The sequence below is a fragment of the Scyliorhinus torazame genome, chromosome 30 (assembly GCF_047496885.1).
Source record: "Scyliorhinus torazame isolate Kashiwa2021f chromosome 30, sScyTor2.1, whole genome shotgun sequence".
Classification (NCBI taxonomy): Eukaryota; Metazoa; Chordata; class Chondrichthyes; order Carcharhiniformes; family Scyliorhinidae; genus Scyliorhinus; species Scyliorhinus torazame.
In genome coordinates, this window is record NC_092736.1 from 32,682,213 (window position 1) to 32,696,621 (window position 14,409).

Consider the following 14,409-nt stretch of genomic DNA (forward strand, 5'->3'; position numbering starts at 1 on the left):
TCAGGGGGCAGTTAAGGGTTAACCATATTGCTGTGGGCCTCTTGCCCCCAGAAGATTAGTCTGCATCGCCCAGTGACAATACCACTGCACCACCATCACCTGAAATCTGCAGGGTTATCGGGAGGGTGTGAAACTAGCTGGCCGTTTTCCACTCTGCTGAATTCGATATCATGTGGTTTCATGGCTGCTTGTTTAATCATGTACATTGAGCTACAAACTGACAGAGTGGGGCTAGGGTTAAACCCTAAAAGAAACGGTGACTTAGGGAAACCTCCAGGAGCGTATCTCCAGTTGGCGGCTCAACAAAAAGCTCTTCAGCTACGGGACCCTCTAGGCTCGCTTCCCCACCAGCTGCGTGACACTGTGGACCCTGCTCTGACTGCTCCCAGACCCAGGTACTGGCAGAGTTACCAAGGCCCAGTTCTGGCATCGAGGTTGCAGCCACTGCTTGGCGTCCTCTGGAGATGAGACAAATTAAATTTCAATTGAAATTCTCTGCTGTTGCTGCAACCTTGAGAACCTTTAGAAATATCGGTCCACGTGCCTGGATGAGTGCAGTTCCAACAACATTCGAGAGGCTCAACACCATCCAGGACAAAGCAGCCCTGCTTGATTGCTGCCCCTTCCGCAACATTCAATCCCTCCACCACTGACGCAGCAGCGGCCATGTGTACTATCTACAAGACGCACTGTAGGAACTCACAAAGGCTCCTGAGACAGCACCTTCCAAACCCACGAACACCAACATCTAGAAAGGTGAAGGCACATGGGAACACCACCACCTGGAACTTCCCCTTCAAGCCACTCACCATCCGGACTTGGAAATATATTTGCCGCGCCTTCATTGTCACTGGGTTAAAATACTGCAACTTCCTCCCTAATCACTGTGGGTGTACCTACACCACATGGACCGCAGCGGTTCAAGAAGGCAGCTCACTATCACCTTCTCAGGGGCAATTAGGGATGGGTAATAAATACTGGGCCTAGTTGGGGATGCCCACATCAGGAAATGAATAAACAAAAAGGCAAGAATGAGTTTAGACACAGGGAAGGCCTATCAAAACCAGCGCCACTTCGCAATTCAAAAGAAACACCATTTCCATAGTAATCTATAAACCCTCACTATCCCGGATTCATAGCAAGAGGGTGGTTGGGACCCCAGCTGTGGAGCCGGAGGGTGAGGTCAGGAGCCAGACGGCAAGAAGTCATGACCAGGAGCCAGAGGATGTGGTACAGTCACTTCCTGTAAACACAATTGCACAGGACTCCAAACAGGCGCTCAGAGTCAAAGAGCAAATCCCATGTTGCTACACCAGATGTGGTTCCCCGCTCAATGGGAAGACCGTACTGCTGAACTAGCCACATCTGTGACCCTGAGCAACCTTTGTCTCACTGGTTTAACCTTTGCACAGACCCAGACCTTTCCATATCGTTCAACACGAATATCAGGAGCAGCCTCCCACCCTTCAACTAAGAGCCTTGGCTGACCTCTGATCTGAACACCTCCCGTTATGAATGGCGTCTGGAGTCTAGTCATTGTTGTTATGTGGGCAAATGCAGCAGCCAATTTGTGCACAGAAAGGTCCCACAAACAGGAAATGAATGAAGCGTTAATATGCTTTAAGTGTTGGTAAATGGGAGGAGCAGCAGCTCCCAGATTAGTGCCAGGAGATTTTGTTACATTCACCTCAACAAGCAAACGTTAGTTTTATACCACATCTGAAAATAGCATCTCGGACAGTGCAACACTCCGTCAGCACAGCACTGCAATGTCAACCTGGATTTTTATGCTGCAGACCTGGAGTGGGACTGGAACCGCTGATCTTTTGGCTGTGAGGTGAGAGCTCCATGAACTGAAAACCCTGACAGGCTATTTCTGGGACAATGTCTTGGAGACAGTAACCCAGGGATGAAGGACCATTGACAACAATAAGCACTTGGAGGACCATCAAAAAGAACAAGATCGATCAAGAAACAGGAAGTAAGAAAGTAAGAAGTAAGAAAAATTTCAGGCGCTATCAAGGCTTAATATCAAAAGGCTTTCCAAGTACAGATGTGAGTTAGAAAAATGGTGAATTTTAACAGATCAAGGCATTAGAATTATAGAAGGCAAAAGCACGGCAGAATTATGAAATGAAAAATTTGCTTCAGTTTTCAATAGAGGATTATTGCCATGACAAATCGCTGGACTGATTTTACACAGGACCCTTTCGAACCAATCCAGACAGGGATTAAATCGATCAGTGAACAAAAAAGAACAAAGAATTGAATCAAGCATGTGCTCCAGGCCAGACTTATTAATCCGGGGCTCAAGATTATTAAATTGAAAACAAAAATCAGACATTGGGCATTTCCATACCCAAGCCTGTATGGGTAGTTCAGTAGTTGCCGGATTGTTAACCTGGGTGCGTTACCTCAACATAGGAGACAGCGCCAGGACTGATGACGTTGTAATCCTCAGCGCACATCCTCGCCACATTCTGCAGATATTTCATAAAGTCCAGGGTTTCTTTCCAGACGGCATACTTCAGCTCCTGTAACAGACCCCCACACAATTTCAAATGTTACTAACCAGAGACTCGGTAAATCACGTGAAGTATTGACTGGAAGGAGAATGAGATTGGGAAGGGAGTTAATGGGGGCGGATGGAGCTGGAGAGGTGGAACAGCAGTGGGAAAATATATAACCGTTAAGCTCAGAAACAGGTCCTCCTGGTCCCGTCAAGTCCCATCAGCCTCCACCTGAACGTCCCCCGACCTTACTTTAGCTCCATTACATAAATCTCCATTACAATAAAGTTGAAGATACATAATCAGTGTGGTTGTGGTTGCTGCCAGGAACGACGGGCAGAAAACTTTGGCTGGAGGAGTTTTCAAGCTCCGAACATTAGCTGTAGTCGCAAGCAAAAGGGATACAGAGATACAGGACCAGAGATACAGAAGTGCACGCAACAATAATAATAATAGCTTATTGTCACAAGTAGGCTTCAATGAAGTTACTGTGAAAAGCCCCTAGTCGCCACATTCCGGCGCCTGTTCGGGGAGGCCGGTACGGGAATTGAACCAGCGCTGCTGGTCTTGTTCTGCACTACAAGCCAGCTGTTTAGCCCACTGTGCTAAACCAGCCCCATATGTTAATATAGTAATAGAACTATAGAATACCTACAGTGCAGAAGGAGGCCATTCAGCCATCGAGTCTGCACCGACCCTCCGAAAGAGCACCCCACCTAGGCACACTCCCCCACCCTATCCCCGTAACCCCACCTAACCTGCACATCTTTGGACACCAAGGGGCAATTTTTCATGGCCAATCCACGTAACCTGTACACTTTGGACTATGGCAGGAAACCAGAGCACCCAGAGGAAACCCACACAGATACAGGGAGAACGAGGAAACTCCACACAGTCACCCAAGGTCATATGATTTGTTGGGCAGCACGGTAGCACAAGTGGATAGCACTGTGGCTTCACAGCGCCAGGGTCCCAGGTTCGATTCCCCGCTGGGTCACTGTCTGTGCGGAGTCTGCACGTTCTCCCCGTGTCTGCGTGGGTTTCCCCCGGGTGCTCCGGTTTCCTCCCACAGTCCAAAGATGTGCAGGTTAGGTGGATTGGCCATGATAAATTGCCCTTCGTGACCAAAAAAAGATTAGATGGGTTGTTGGGTTACGGGGATAGGGTGAAAGTGAGGGCTTAAGTGGGTCGGTGCAGACTCGATGGGCCGAATGGCCTCCTTCTGCACTGTATGTTCTATGTCAGAATTAAACCCGGGTCCCTGGCGCAGTGAGGCAGCAGTGCTAACCACTGTGCCGCCACCATGTCATGGAGGATTTGAATCTTCAGATAGACTCGGAACTCAATAACGTGTAAATTAAGCTGATATGATTTTTTTTATTCACGTGGATGAGGGATTGGCTCATGGGCAGAAAGCAGGGCATTGGGGGAATGTATCATTCTGGGGTTGGCTGGTTGGTGGAGTACTGCAAGGATCAATGCTGGCATCTCACCGATTTATAAACTAGATCAATGGCGCAGATAAGGGATATGGCAAGGTAGCACAGTGGTTAACAGTGCTGCTTCACAGCGTCAGGGTCCCAGGTTCAATTCCCGCTTGGGTCACTGCCTGTGCGGAGTCTGCACTTTCTCCCCGTGTCTGCGTGGGTTTCCTCCCACAAGTCCCGAAAGACGTGCTTGTTTAGGTGAATTGGACATTCTGAATTCTCCCTCCGTGTACCCGAGCAGGCGCCGGAGTGTGGCGACAAGGGGATTTTCACAGTAACTTCATTGCAGTGTTAATGTAAGCAGACTTGTGACAATAATAGATTATTATGATTATGAGTGTCGCAGGCAGCACGGTGGCACAGTGGTTAGCACTGCAGCTTCACGGTGCCGAGGTCCCAGGTCCGGTCCCGAGTCACTATCCATGTGGGGTTTGCACATTCTCCCCGTGTCTGTGTGGGTCTCACCCCCACAACCCAAAGGATGTGCAGGGCAGGTGGATTGGCCAAATTAAATCAGGGGTAAATTGCCCCTTAATTTGAAAAATAAATTGGATACTCTAAATTCATTTTTTTTTTAAATTACGAATGTCATTCACTCCAAAGTTGCTCACAATGCAAAGTTAGGTGGAAAAGCAAGTGGCCAGGAGACTGCAAAGGGTTACAGATAGGATAAAGTGAGTGGACAAATACATAGCAGGTGAAATACTTAGGGAAATGTGCTGTTATCCAGAAGCATCTATCTACCTCTCCCCTAAAAAAATTAAATAGGACCACAAGACATAAGAGCAGAATTAAGCCATTCGGCCCATTGAGTCTGCTCCAACATTCAATCATGGCTAATATGTTTTTCATCCTCATTCTCCTGCCTTCTCCCCATAACCCCTGATCCTGTTATTATCAAGAACCAATCTATCTCTGTCTTAAAGACACTCAGTGATTGGCCTCCATAGGCTTCTGCGGCAAAGAGTTCCAAAGAGTTTCCACCCTCTGAAAAAACATTTCTCCTCATCTCTGTCCAAAAAGGGTGACCCCTAATTTTAAAACAGTGTGCCCTAGTTCTGGACTCACCCACAAGACGAAACATCCTTTCCTCGTCCACATTGTCAAGACCATTTAGGCTCTTATAAACTTCAATCAAATCACCCCTCACTCTTCTAAAGTCCAGCCCAGTCTATCCAATTGTTCCTCATAAGGCAACCTGCCCATTCCAGGTATCAATCTAGTAAACTGCATCTGAACCGGTTCCAATGCCTTTACATCCTCCCTTCAAGGAGAACAAAACTTCACACTGAATTCGAGATGCAGTCTCACTCATGCCCTGTGTAACTGAAGAGTAACATTCTTACTTTTATCCTCTGGGAAAAAAGGACAGCATCTTTTAGCCTCCTTAATTACTGCTGCATCTGCTTACTAACCTTTGGTCACTCATGCACAAGAACACCCAGATCCCTCTGCACCTTGGAATTCTGCAGCCACTCCCCATTTTAAGTAATACTCTGCCTTTTTATTCTTCCTGCCAAAGTGAACAACTTTGTTCCATTCCAAATGCCAGATTTTTGCTTTACTCACTCAACCTATTGATATCCGTCTGCAACCGCCTTATGTCTTCTTCACAACGTACATTCCGACCGATCTTTGTGCCATTGGTAAATTTACCTACCAAAGCCTTTGTTCCCCTCATCTGATTCACTGCTGTAAATTGTAAAATGTTGGGGCCTCAGTACAGGCCCCGCGGGACGCTGGGAGGATCTTTTCCCCAGCTAGGGAATCTAGAGCATGGGCCTCAGTGTCAGAATAAAGGGTTGGTCACTTTGGGCCAGATGTGGACGAATTTGATCACTCAAGAGGGTGGTGAATCTTTGGAATTTCCTACCCCAGAGGGCTGTAGGTGTTCAGTCATTGAGAATGGTCAAGGCTGAGATCAATGGATGTTTGCATCAAGAAGGTTGATTTGAGGAAGCTCTGCTGATCAACGATGATCATAAGGCGGAGCAGGTTTGAAGGGCTGAATGGTCTACACCTGCTTCTATTTATGTTTGTCTCTACAGCTGTTTTAAGAGGAAGTTCATGAGTGAGAAAGGAATAAAAGTATATGCTGATAGGGTGGAGGGTGAAGGCTCATTTGAAAGATTAATAGCTACAAGTTATTTAACAATACTGCATGGGGCAGCAGGGTGGTGCAGTGGTTAGCACTGCTGCCTCACGGTGCTGAGGGCCCGGGTTCAATCCCGGCCCTGGGTCACTGTCCGTATGGAGTTTGCACATTCTCCCAGTGTCTGCATGGGTCTCATCCCCACAACTCAAAGATGTGCAGGGTACGTCGATTGGCAACACTAAATTGCCCTTAATTGGAAAAATGAATTGGGTACTCTAAATTTATTTTTTAAAATGAATTGTCAGCAGCATGGTAGCACAATAGGGAGCACTGCTGCTTCACAGCTCCAGGGTCCCAGGTTCGATTCCCAGCTTGGGTCACTATCTGTGTGGAGTCCGCACGTTCAGTGTCTGCGTGGGTTTCCTCCGGGTGCTCCGGTTTCCTCCCACAAGCCCTGAAAGACGTGCTTGTTAGGTAATTTGGACATTCTGAATTCTCCCCGTGTACCCGAACAGGTGCGGAATGTGGCGACTAAGAGATTTTCAGTGCAGTGTTAATGTAAGCCTATTTGTGACAATAAAGATTATTATAAATGGCCTCATAATTGGAAAAAAAAAAGAATTGGGCACTTTTTGTTTATATAAAAAAAAACAATATTGCTTGATTATTTCTTGGAAAGAAATCAACCCCCCAAAAGTATGTGGGAAAGAGCCCCGACGTCTGGATTGTAACTAAACCCACAACTCTTAGAATTCTGACGACTTTCAAAATTAACAAGTACATTGCAAATGTTGCTGGGTTTACTCACAGAATACTGAGCGAGATACTCTGTCCTTCTCGCCGATACGCGTCCAGACTTTTGGAAATTCCTACACTTTTCCATGAACTGCACATAGTTCCTTTGGTCCCTCTCACTGAGAGAGGAGAAACGGGGATAAGGCATCCTGGGTTCAGGGAGTGGAAACAATCCGACTGAATCTTTGCTGATCTGATCGACCAGAGTAGGGGGTTTGGGCTCGATGCTCGGCTCAGGAGTCTGCTGCGTTTCAGGTGGGATGGGCGTCTCGCTGTTTTCCACGCTTTGCCTGGCAGGAATTCAAAATCATTGTCACAACCAAATGGATATTCCTCGGAGAAGCAAATCTGCGGTCCTGACCTGGTCTGAATGCCCGCGGCTCCAGTTCCACACTGTGGTCAACTTTGTACAACTTGCTATTCCTGAGTAATTATGGGTGGGTCACAAATGAAGCGCAGTGTCAGCCCAGACCGGGTGCCCCATGGAGCACTCGGAAACGTCGGACCCAGAGGCGAGGCTGCCTTCAACTGACACAAGCTGACAATATAACAAAATTTTGAAAACACCTGACAGTGATGTCTGACACCTTTCCTTCTCAGAATTACATTTTCCCTCGGTAGGTAAGCAAGGATCAGGTCAACAAGTCAACGACAGTCGAATCAACATACGGAATAAATGGCCAACACTCATGCTTCATCTGCAGACAGAGTGCAAGCAGGACAAGAAATAGAATCAGTGCAGGAGGAGACTATCTGGCCCATGGGGTCGGCACTGACCTTCCGAAAGAGCACCCTACAAAGGCCCAACTTCCCCGTCCTATCCGCGTAACTCTACCCTTTTCACCTAGAGGGTGGTGGTGACTGGAACCCACTGTCTGAAAGGGTAGTGGAGGCAGAGACCCACATAACATTTAAGAAATATTTAGTTATGCACTTGTGATGCCAAGGCTATGGGGCCAAGTGCTGGAAAATGAGATTAGAATAGGTATTTGGGTGTTTCTGACCGGCGCAGAAGCGATGGGCTGTAGAGCTCCACGACTCTATGGACACAAAGGGGCAATTTAGCATGGCCAATCCACCTCTTTTAGCTGGAATCACTGGAACGAACCTGGCAGAGATTTTCAAAGTAAAGTTTGGAAGAAGCTCAATTTTTAAACCATTGACACAGAATTACATTTTCCATGGGCAACCTGACTGGTGATTAAATAGTAATGTCAACCAGTACCAGCTCAATGGCGCTACTGCTGCTCCCTGCCTGATTATGTCCAACGAGGATCAGTGACATGCTCTATTCCACGATTCAATGAAATCATGCCTGATCTATGACACAACTCCACATACCAACTATTGCCCGATACTCCTTAATACTTTTAGCTGACAGAATTTAAAATTAACAATTAACCGAGCACCAAATGCCATTTGCGAAAGAGAGTTGCAAACGCCTAGCACTTGGGAAGTTTAGAATGACTGAGTTATTACATCCTTGAGAGCTTTGGCATTAGATTTTAGAGTCCGAGAATAGCGAACCCAGAGTCGAGAAAGAAGATGTTGACATCAATATCTTGAAATTGCTGACCAAATCTCGTGATAACCTTTTAAATTCCAGGGAGTACAACTGTAGTTTGCGTAATCTTTCCCCATAATTTAACCCTTTGCGTCCAGGTATTGTTCTAGTAAACCAATGCTGACCACCTTCCAGCCTGATACAGGCTCTCGAAGATACATGCGTCCAGAACTGTTCACTGTTCTGCGTCAGTGTAGTCTAATGAGAGAGATTTGCACATTCCAGGAATCCTACCCATTGTATTCTAGTCCTGGAGTTATAAAATACAGCATTCCATTAACCTTTGATTATTCTCTGATGCTGTTCAGGCTCTTCATGCCCCTCCCATTGGTTTTTCAATTTACAATACTTCAGATCAGAATGTCCCCAATTGAGTGCGGAAAAATAACACATTGGGCAATTCACTTTACACTTGAAAGGACGGAGGTGTCGGGGGCGGCACGGTGGCGCAGTGGTTAGCACTGCTGCCTCGTGCCACCGAGGACCCAGGTTCGATGCCGGCCCTGGGTCACTGTCCGTGTGGAGATTGCACAGTCACCCAGTGTTTGCGTGGGTCTCACCCCCACAACCGAAACGACGTGCAGCGTAGGTGAATTGGCTACGCTAAATTGCCCCTTAATTGGAAAAAAAATAGTTGGATACTCTAAATTTATTTAAAAGAAGAAAAAGACAGAGATGAAGGCTGAGTGCAGCCTGCGGAGTTATCAGGTCGGAGGATGGGGAGGATTCCATTACCTGCTGACTATGGCGTATAATTCAGAGAAGGTGGGGGCCATGGAGAAGCGAGCGTACATCTGATGGGTGAAGAACTCATGAATCCCATTTCTGGGCTCAACATCCCTGGGAAAGAAAAAGGTGCCGTCAGTTTCAGCGGTAATCACATGGCGCCTTCCAGGGCCACACGTAGGCGGTGAGTCATTCTTCAAACAGAGCAACCCCCACATCCCCCAGGGCAGCTCCTCAACACCTGCCACCCTCCCCACCCCCACCCACCACCGGCGCACACCCAGAACACCACCTCACCCACCCACCCCGGGGGCAACCCCTTCTCAAACCCGCCACTGCCACCTCAGCTTCTTCCCCCCCTTAGGACAATCCCTCTTCTCCACTCTGCGGCACCCACAATGGCCCCTCATCTCCGCTCACGCCACACGCACCATTCTTTCCTCACAGGCTGCCCTCCTCACCAGGCACCCCCATCCCGGCCCGGGCACACCCCCCCAACCCGGCCCTGGCACGCACCCCCAACCCGGCCCGGGCACGCACCCCCAACCCGGCCCGGGCACGCACCCCCATCCCCGCCCGGGCACGCACCCCCATCCCCGCCCGGGGCACGCACCCCCATCCCCGCCCGGGGCACGCACCCCCACCACCGCCCGGGCACGCACCCCCACCCCCGCCCGGGCCACGCACCCCCATCCCCGCCCGGGCCACGCACCCCCATCCCCGCCCGGGCCACGCACCCCCATCCCCGCCCGGGCCACGCACCCCCATCCCCGCCCGGGCCACGCACCCCCATCCCCGCCCGGGGCACGCACCCCCATCCCCGCCCGGGCCACGCACCCCCATCCCCGCCCGGGCCACGCACCCCCATCCCCGCCCGGGCCACGCACCCCCATCCCCGCCCGGGCCACGCACCCCCATCCCCGCCCGGGCCACGCACCCCCATCCCCGCCCGGGCACGCACCCCCAACCCGGCCCGGGCACGCACCCCCAACCCGGCCCGGGCACGCACCCCCAACCCGGCCCGGGCACGCACCCCCAACCCGGCCTGGGCACGCACCCCCAACCCGGCCCGGGCACGCACCCCCAACCCGGCCCGGGCACGCACCCCCAACCCGGCCTGGGCACGCACCCCCAACCCGGCCCGGGCACGCACCCCCAACCCGGCCCGGGCACGCACCCCCAACCCGGCCCGGGCACGCACCCCCAACCCGGCCCGTGCACGCACCCCCATCCCCGCACCCCCATCCCCGCCCGGGCACGCACCCCCAACCCGGCCCGGGCATGCACCCCCATCCCCGCACCCCCATCCCCGCCCGGGCACGCACCCCCAACCCGGCCCGGGCACGCACCCCCAACCCGGCCCGGGCACGCACCCCCAACCCGGCCCGGGCACGCACCCCCAACCCGGCCCGGGCACGCACCCCCAACCCGGCCCGGGCACGCACCCCCATCCCCGCCCGGGCACGCACCCCCAACCCGGCCCGGGCACGCACCCCCATCCCCGCCCGGGCACGCACCCCCAACTCGGCCCGGGCACGCACCCCCAACCCGGCCCGGGCACGCACCCCCAACCCGGCCCGGGCACGCACCCCCAACCCGGCCCGGGCACGCACCCCCAACCCGGCCCGGGCACGCACCCCCATCCCCGCCCGGGGCACGCACCCCCAACCCGGCCCGGGCACGCACCCCCATCCCCGCCCGGGCACGGACCCCCATCCCCGCCCGGGCACGCACCCCCAACCCGGCCCGGGCACGCACCCCCAACCCGGCCCGGGCACGCACCCCCAACCCGGCCCGGGCACGGACCCCCATCCCCGCCCGGGGCACGCACCCCCAACCCGGCCCGGGGCACGCACCCCCAACCCGGCCCGGGCACGCACCCCCAACCCGGCCCGGGCACGCACCCCCAACCCGGCCCGGGCACGCACCCCCAACCCGGCCCGGGCACGCACCCCCATCCCGGCCCGGGCACGCACCCCCATCCCCGCCCGGGCACGCACCCCCATCCCCGCCCGGGCACGCACCCCCAACCCGGCCCGGGCACGCACCCCCATCCCCGCCCGGGCACGCACCCCCATCCCCGCCCGGGCACGCACCCCCAACCCGGCCCGGGCACGCACCTCCAACCCGGCCCGGGCACGCACCCCCAACCCGGCCCGGGCACGGACCCCCATCCCCGCCCAGGGCACGCACCCCCAACCCGGCCCGGGCACGCACCCCCATCCCCGCCCGGGCACGCACCACCATCCCCGCCCGGGGCACGCACCCCCAACCCGGCCCGGGCACGCACCCCCATCCCCGCCCGGGGCACGCACCCCCAACCCGGCCCGGGCACGCACCCCCAACTCGGCCCGGGCACGCACCCCCAACTCGGCCCGGGCACGCACCCCCAACCCGGCCCGGGCACGCACCCCCAACCCGGCCCGGGCACGCACCCCCATCCCGGCCCGGGCACGCACCCCCAACCCGGGCACGCACCCCCAACCCGGCCCGGGCACGCACCCCCATCCCCGCCCGGGCACGGACCCCCATCCCGGCCCGGGCACGCACCCCCAACCCGGCCCGGGCACGCACCCCCATCCCCGCCCGTGGCACGCACCCCCAACCCGGCCCGGGCACGCACCCCCAACCCGGCCCGGGCCACGCACCCCCAAACCGGCCCGGGCCACGCACCCCCATCCCGGCCCGGGGCACGCACCCCCAACCCGGCCCGGGGCACGCACCCCCATCCCCGCCAGGGGCACGCACCCCCAACCCGGCCCGGGCACGCACCCCCAACCCGGCCCGGGCACGCACCCCCATCCCCGCCCGGGCACGCACCCCCAACCCGGCCCGGGCACGCACCCCCAACCCGGCCCGGGCACGCACCCCCAACCCGGCCCGGGGCACGCACCCCCATCCCCGCACCCCCATCCCCGCCCGGGCACGCACCCCCATCCCCGCCCAGGCACGCACCCCCATCCCCGCCCGGGCACGCACCCACAACCCGGCCCGGGCACGCACCCCCTACCCGGCCCGGGCACGCACCCCCAACCCGGCCCGGGCACGCACCCCCAACCCGGCCCGGACACGCACCCCCAACTCGGCCCGGGCACGCACCCCCAACCCGGCCCGGGCACGCACCCCCAACTCGGCCCGGGCACGCACCCCCATCCCCGCCCGGGCACGCACCCCCATCCCCGCCCGGGCACGCACCCCCATCCCCGCCCCGGGCACGCACCCACAACCCGGCCCGGGCACGCACCCCCATCCCCGCCCCGGGCACGCACCCCCAACCCGGCCCGGGCACGCACCCCCATCCCCGCCCGGGCACGCACCCCCATCCCTGCCCGGGCCACGCACCCCCCGAACCCGGCCCGGGCACGCACCCCCATCCCCGCCCGGGCACGCACCCCCATCCCCGCCCGGGCACGCACCCCCATCCCCGCCCGGGCACGCACCCCCATCCCCGCCCGGGCACGCACCCCCAACCCGGCCCGGGCACGCACCCCCAACCCGGCCCGGGCACGCACCCCCATCCCGGCCCGGGCACGCACCCCCAACCCGGCCCGGGCACGCACCCCCATCCCCGCCCGGGCACGGACCCCCAACCCGGCCCGGGCACGCACCCCCATCCCGGCCCGGGCACGCACCCCCAACCCGGCCCGGGCACGCACCCCCATCCCCGCCCGGGCACGCACCCCCAACCCGGCCCGGGCACGCACCCCCAACCCGGCCCGGGCACGCACCCCCAACCCGGCCCGGGCACGCACCCCCATCCCCGCCCGGGCACGCACCCCCATCCCCGCCCGGGCACGGACCCCCAACCCGGCCCGGGCCACGCACCCCCATCCCGGCCCGGGGCACGGACCCCCAACCCGGCCCGGGCCACGCACCCCCATCCCGGCCCGGGGCACGCACCCCCAGAACGTCCCCTCCCCCCCGGGTCTCTCAGGAACAATATTAAATCCCCAATCACCGATCCCGGGGGGGGGGGTGATACTGGCCGTTCCTCAGACTCCCGCCGCCCGACCCTCAAACGTCCCCCCCCCCCGGGCCCCCGCTCTCTCTCCCCGCGGCTCTGACCAGCTCAGCGCCATCTTGTTCCCGCCGCGCGCAGCCGCGTTGCCCGGGAAACCGGCCCGCCCCCAACCGACAGACAATCTCTGAGACACAACAATCTCTGAGATACAACAACCTCTGAGACACAACAATCTCTGAGATACAACAATCTCTGAGGGACAACAGTCACTGAGATACAACAATCTCTGAGATACAACAATCTCTGAGGGACAACAGTCACTGAGATACAACAATCTCTGAGGGACAACAGTCACTGAGACACAACAATCTCTGAGATACAACAATCTCTGAGATACAACAATCTCTGAGGGACAACAGTCACTGAGATACAACAATCTCTGAGATACAACAATCTCTGAGGGACAACAGTCACTGAGATACAACAATCTCTGAGACACAACAATCTCTGAGATACAACAATCTCTGAGGGACAACAGTCACTGAGATACAACAATCTCTGAGACACAACAATCTCTGAGACACAACAATCTCTGAGGGACAACAGTCACTGAGATACAACAATCTCTGAGATACAACAATCTCTGAGGGACAACAGTCACTGAGATACAACAATCTCTGAGACACAACAATCTCTGAGATACAACAATCTCTGAGACACAACAGTCACTGAGATACAACAATCTCTGAGACACAACAATCTCTGAGATACAACAATCTCTGAGACACAACAATCTCTGAGGGACAACAGTCACTGAGACACAACAATCTCTGAGATACAACAATCTCTGAGATACAACAATCTCTGAGGGACAACAGTCACTGAGACACAACAATCTCTGAGATACAACAACCTCTGAGACACAACAGTCACTGAGACACAACAATCTCTGAGATACAACAACCTCTGAGACACAACAGTCACTGAGACACAACAATCTCTGAGATACAACAACCTCTGAGACACAACAGTCACTGAGACACAACAATCTCTGAGATACAACAATCTCTGAGACACAACAGTCACTGAGATACAACAATCTCTGAGACACAACAATCTCTGAGATACAACAATCTCTGAGACACAACAATCTCTGAGATACAACAATCTCTGAGGGACAACAGTCACTGAGATACAACAATCTCTGAGATACAACAATCTCTGAGGGACAACAGTCACTGAGATACAACAATCTCTGAGGGACAACAGTC

The 14,409-nt window shown here is 55.9% G+C and overlaps 1 protein-coding gene across 3 annotated transcripts in view; it reads right to left on the bottom strand.

The window, feature by feature from the left end:
- The window catches only part of ice2 (interactor of little elongator complex ELL subunit 2), a 129,518-nt gene extending 116,233 nt beyond the window's left edge, over positions 1 to 13,285 (bottom strand). Inside the window, exons 1-4 of one of the 3 annotated variants that reach the window (XM_072493097.1) lie at positions 13,243 to 13,285; positions 9,187 to 9,291; positions 6,901 to 7,177; positions 2,415 to 2,534 (exon numbers count right to left, since the gene is read on the bottom strand). In XM_072493097.1, coding sequence (XP_072349198.1) covers positions 2,415 to 2,534; positions 6,901 to 7,177; positions 9,187 to 9,291; positions 13,243 to 13,256 — 516 coding nt within the window. In that variant the 5' untranslated portion in view covers positions 13,257 to 13,285. Of the gene's footprint in view, positions 1 to 2,414; positions 2,535 to 6,900; positions 7,178 to 9,186; positions 9,292 to 13,135; positions 13,155 to 13,242 lie in introns of those variants that run through there. The other 2 variants (XM_072493098.1, XM_072493099.1) reach the window with 2 other exon arrangements.
- Between the last annotated feature and the right edge of the window lie 1,124 nt (positions 13,286 to 14,409).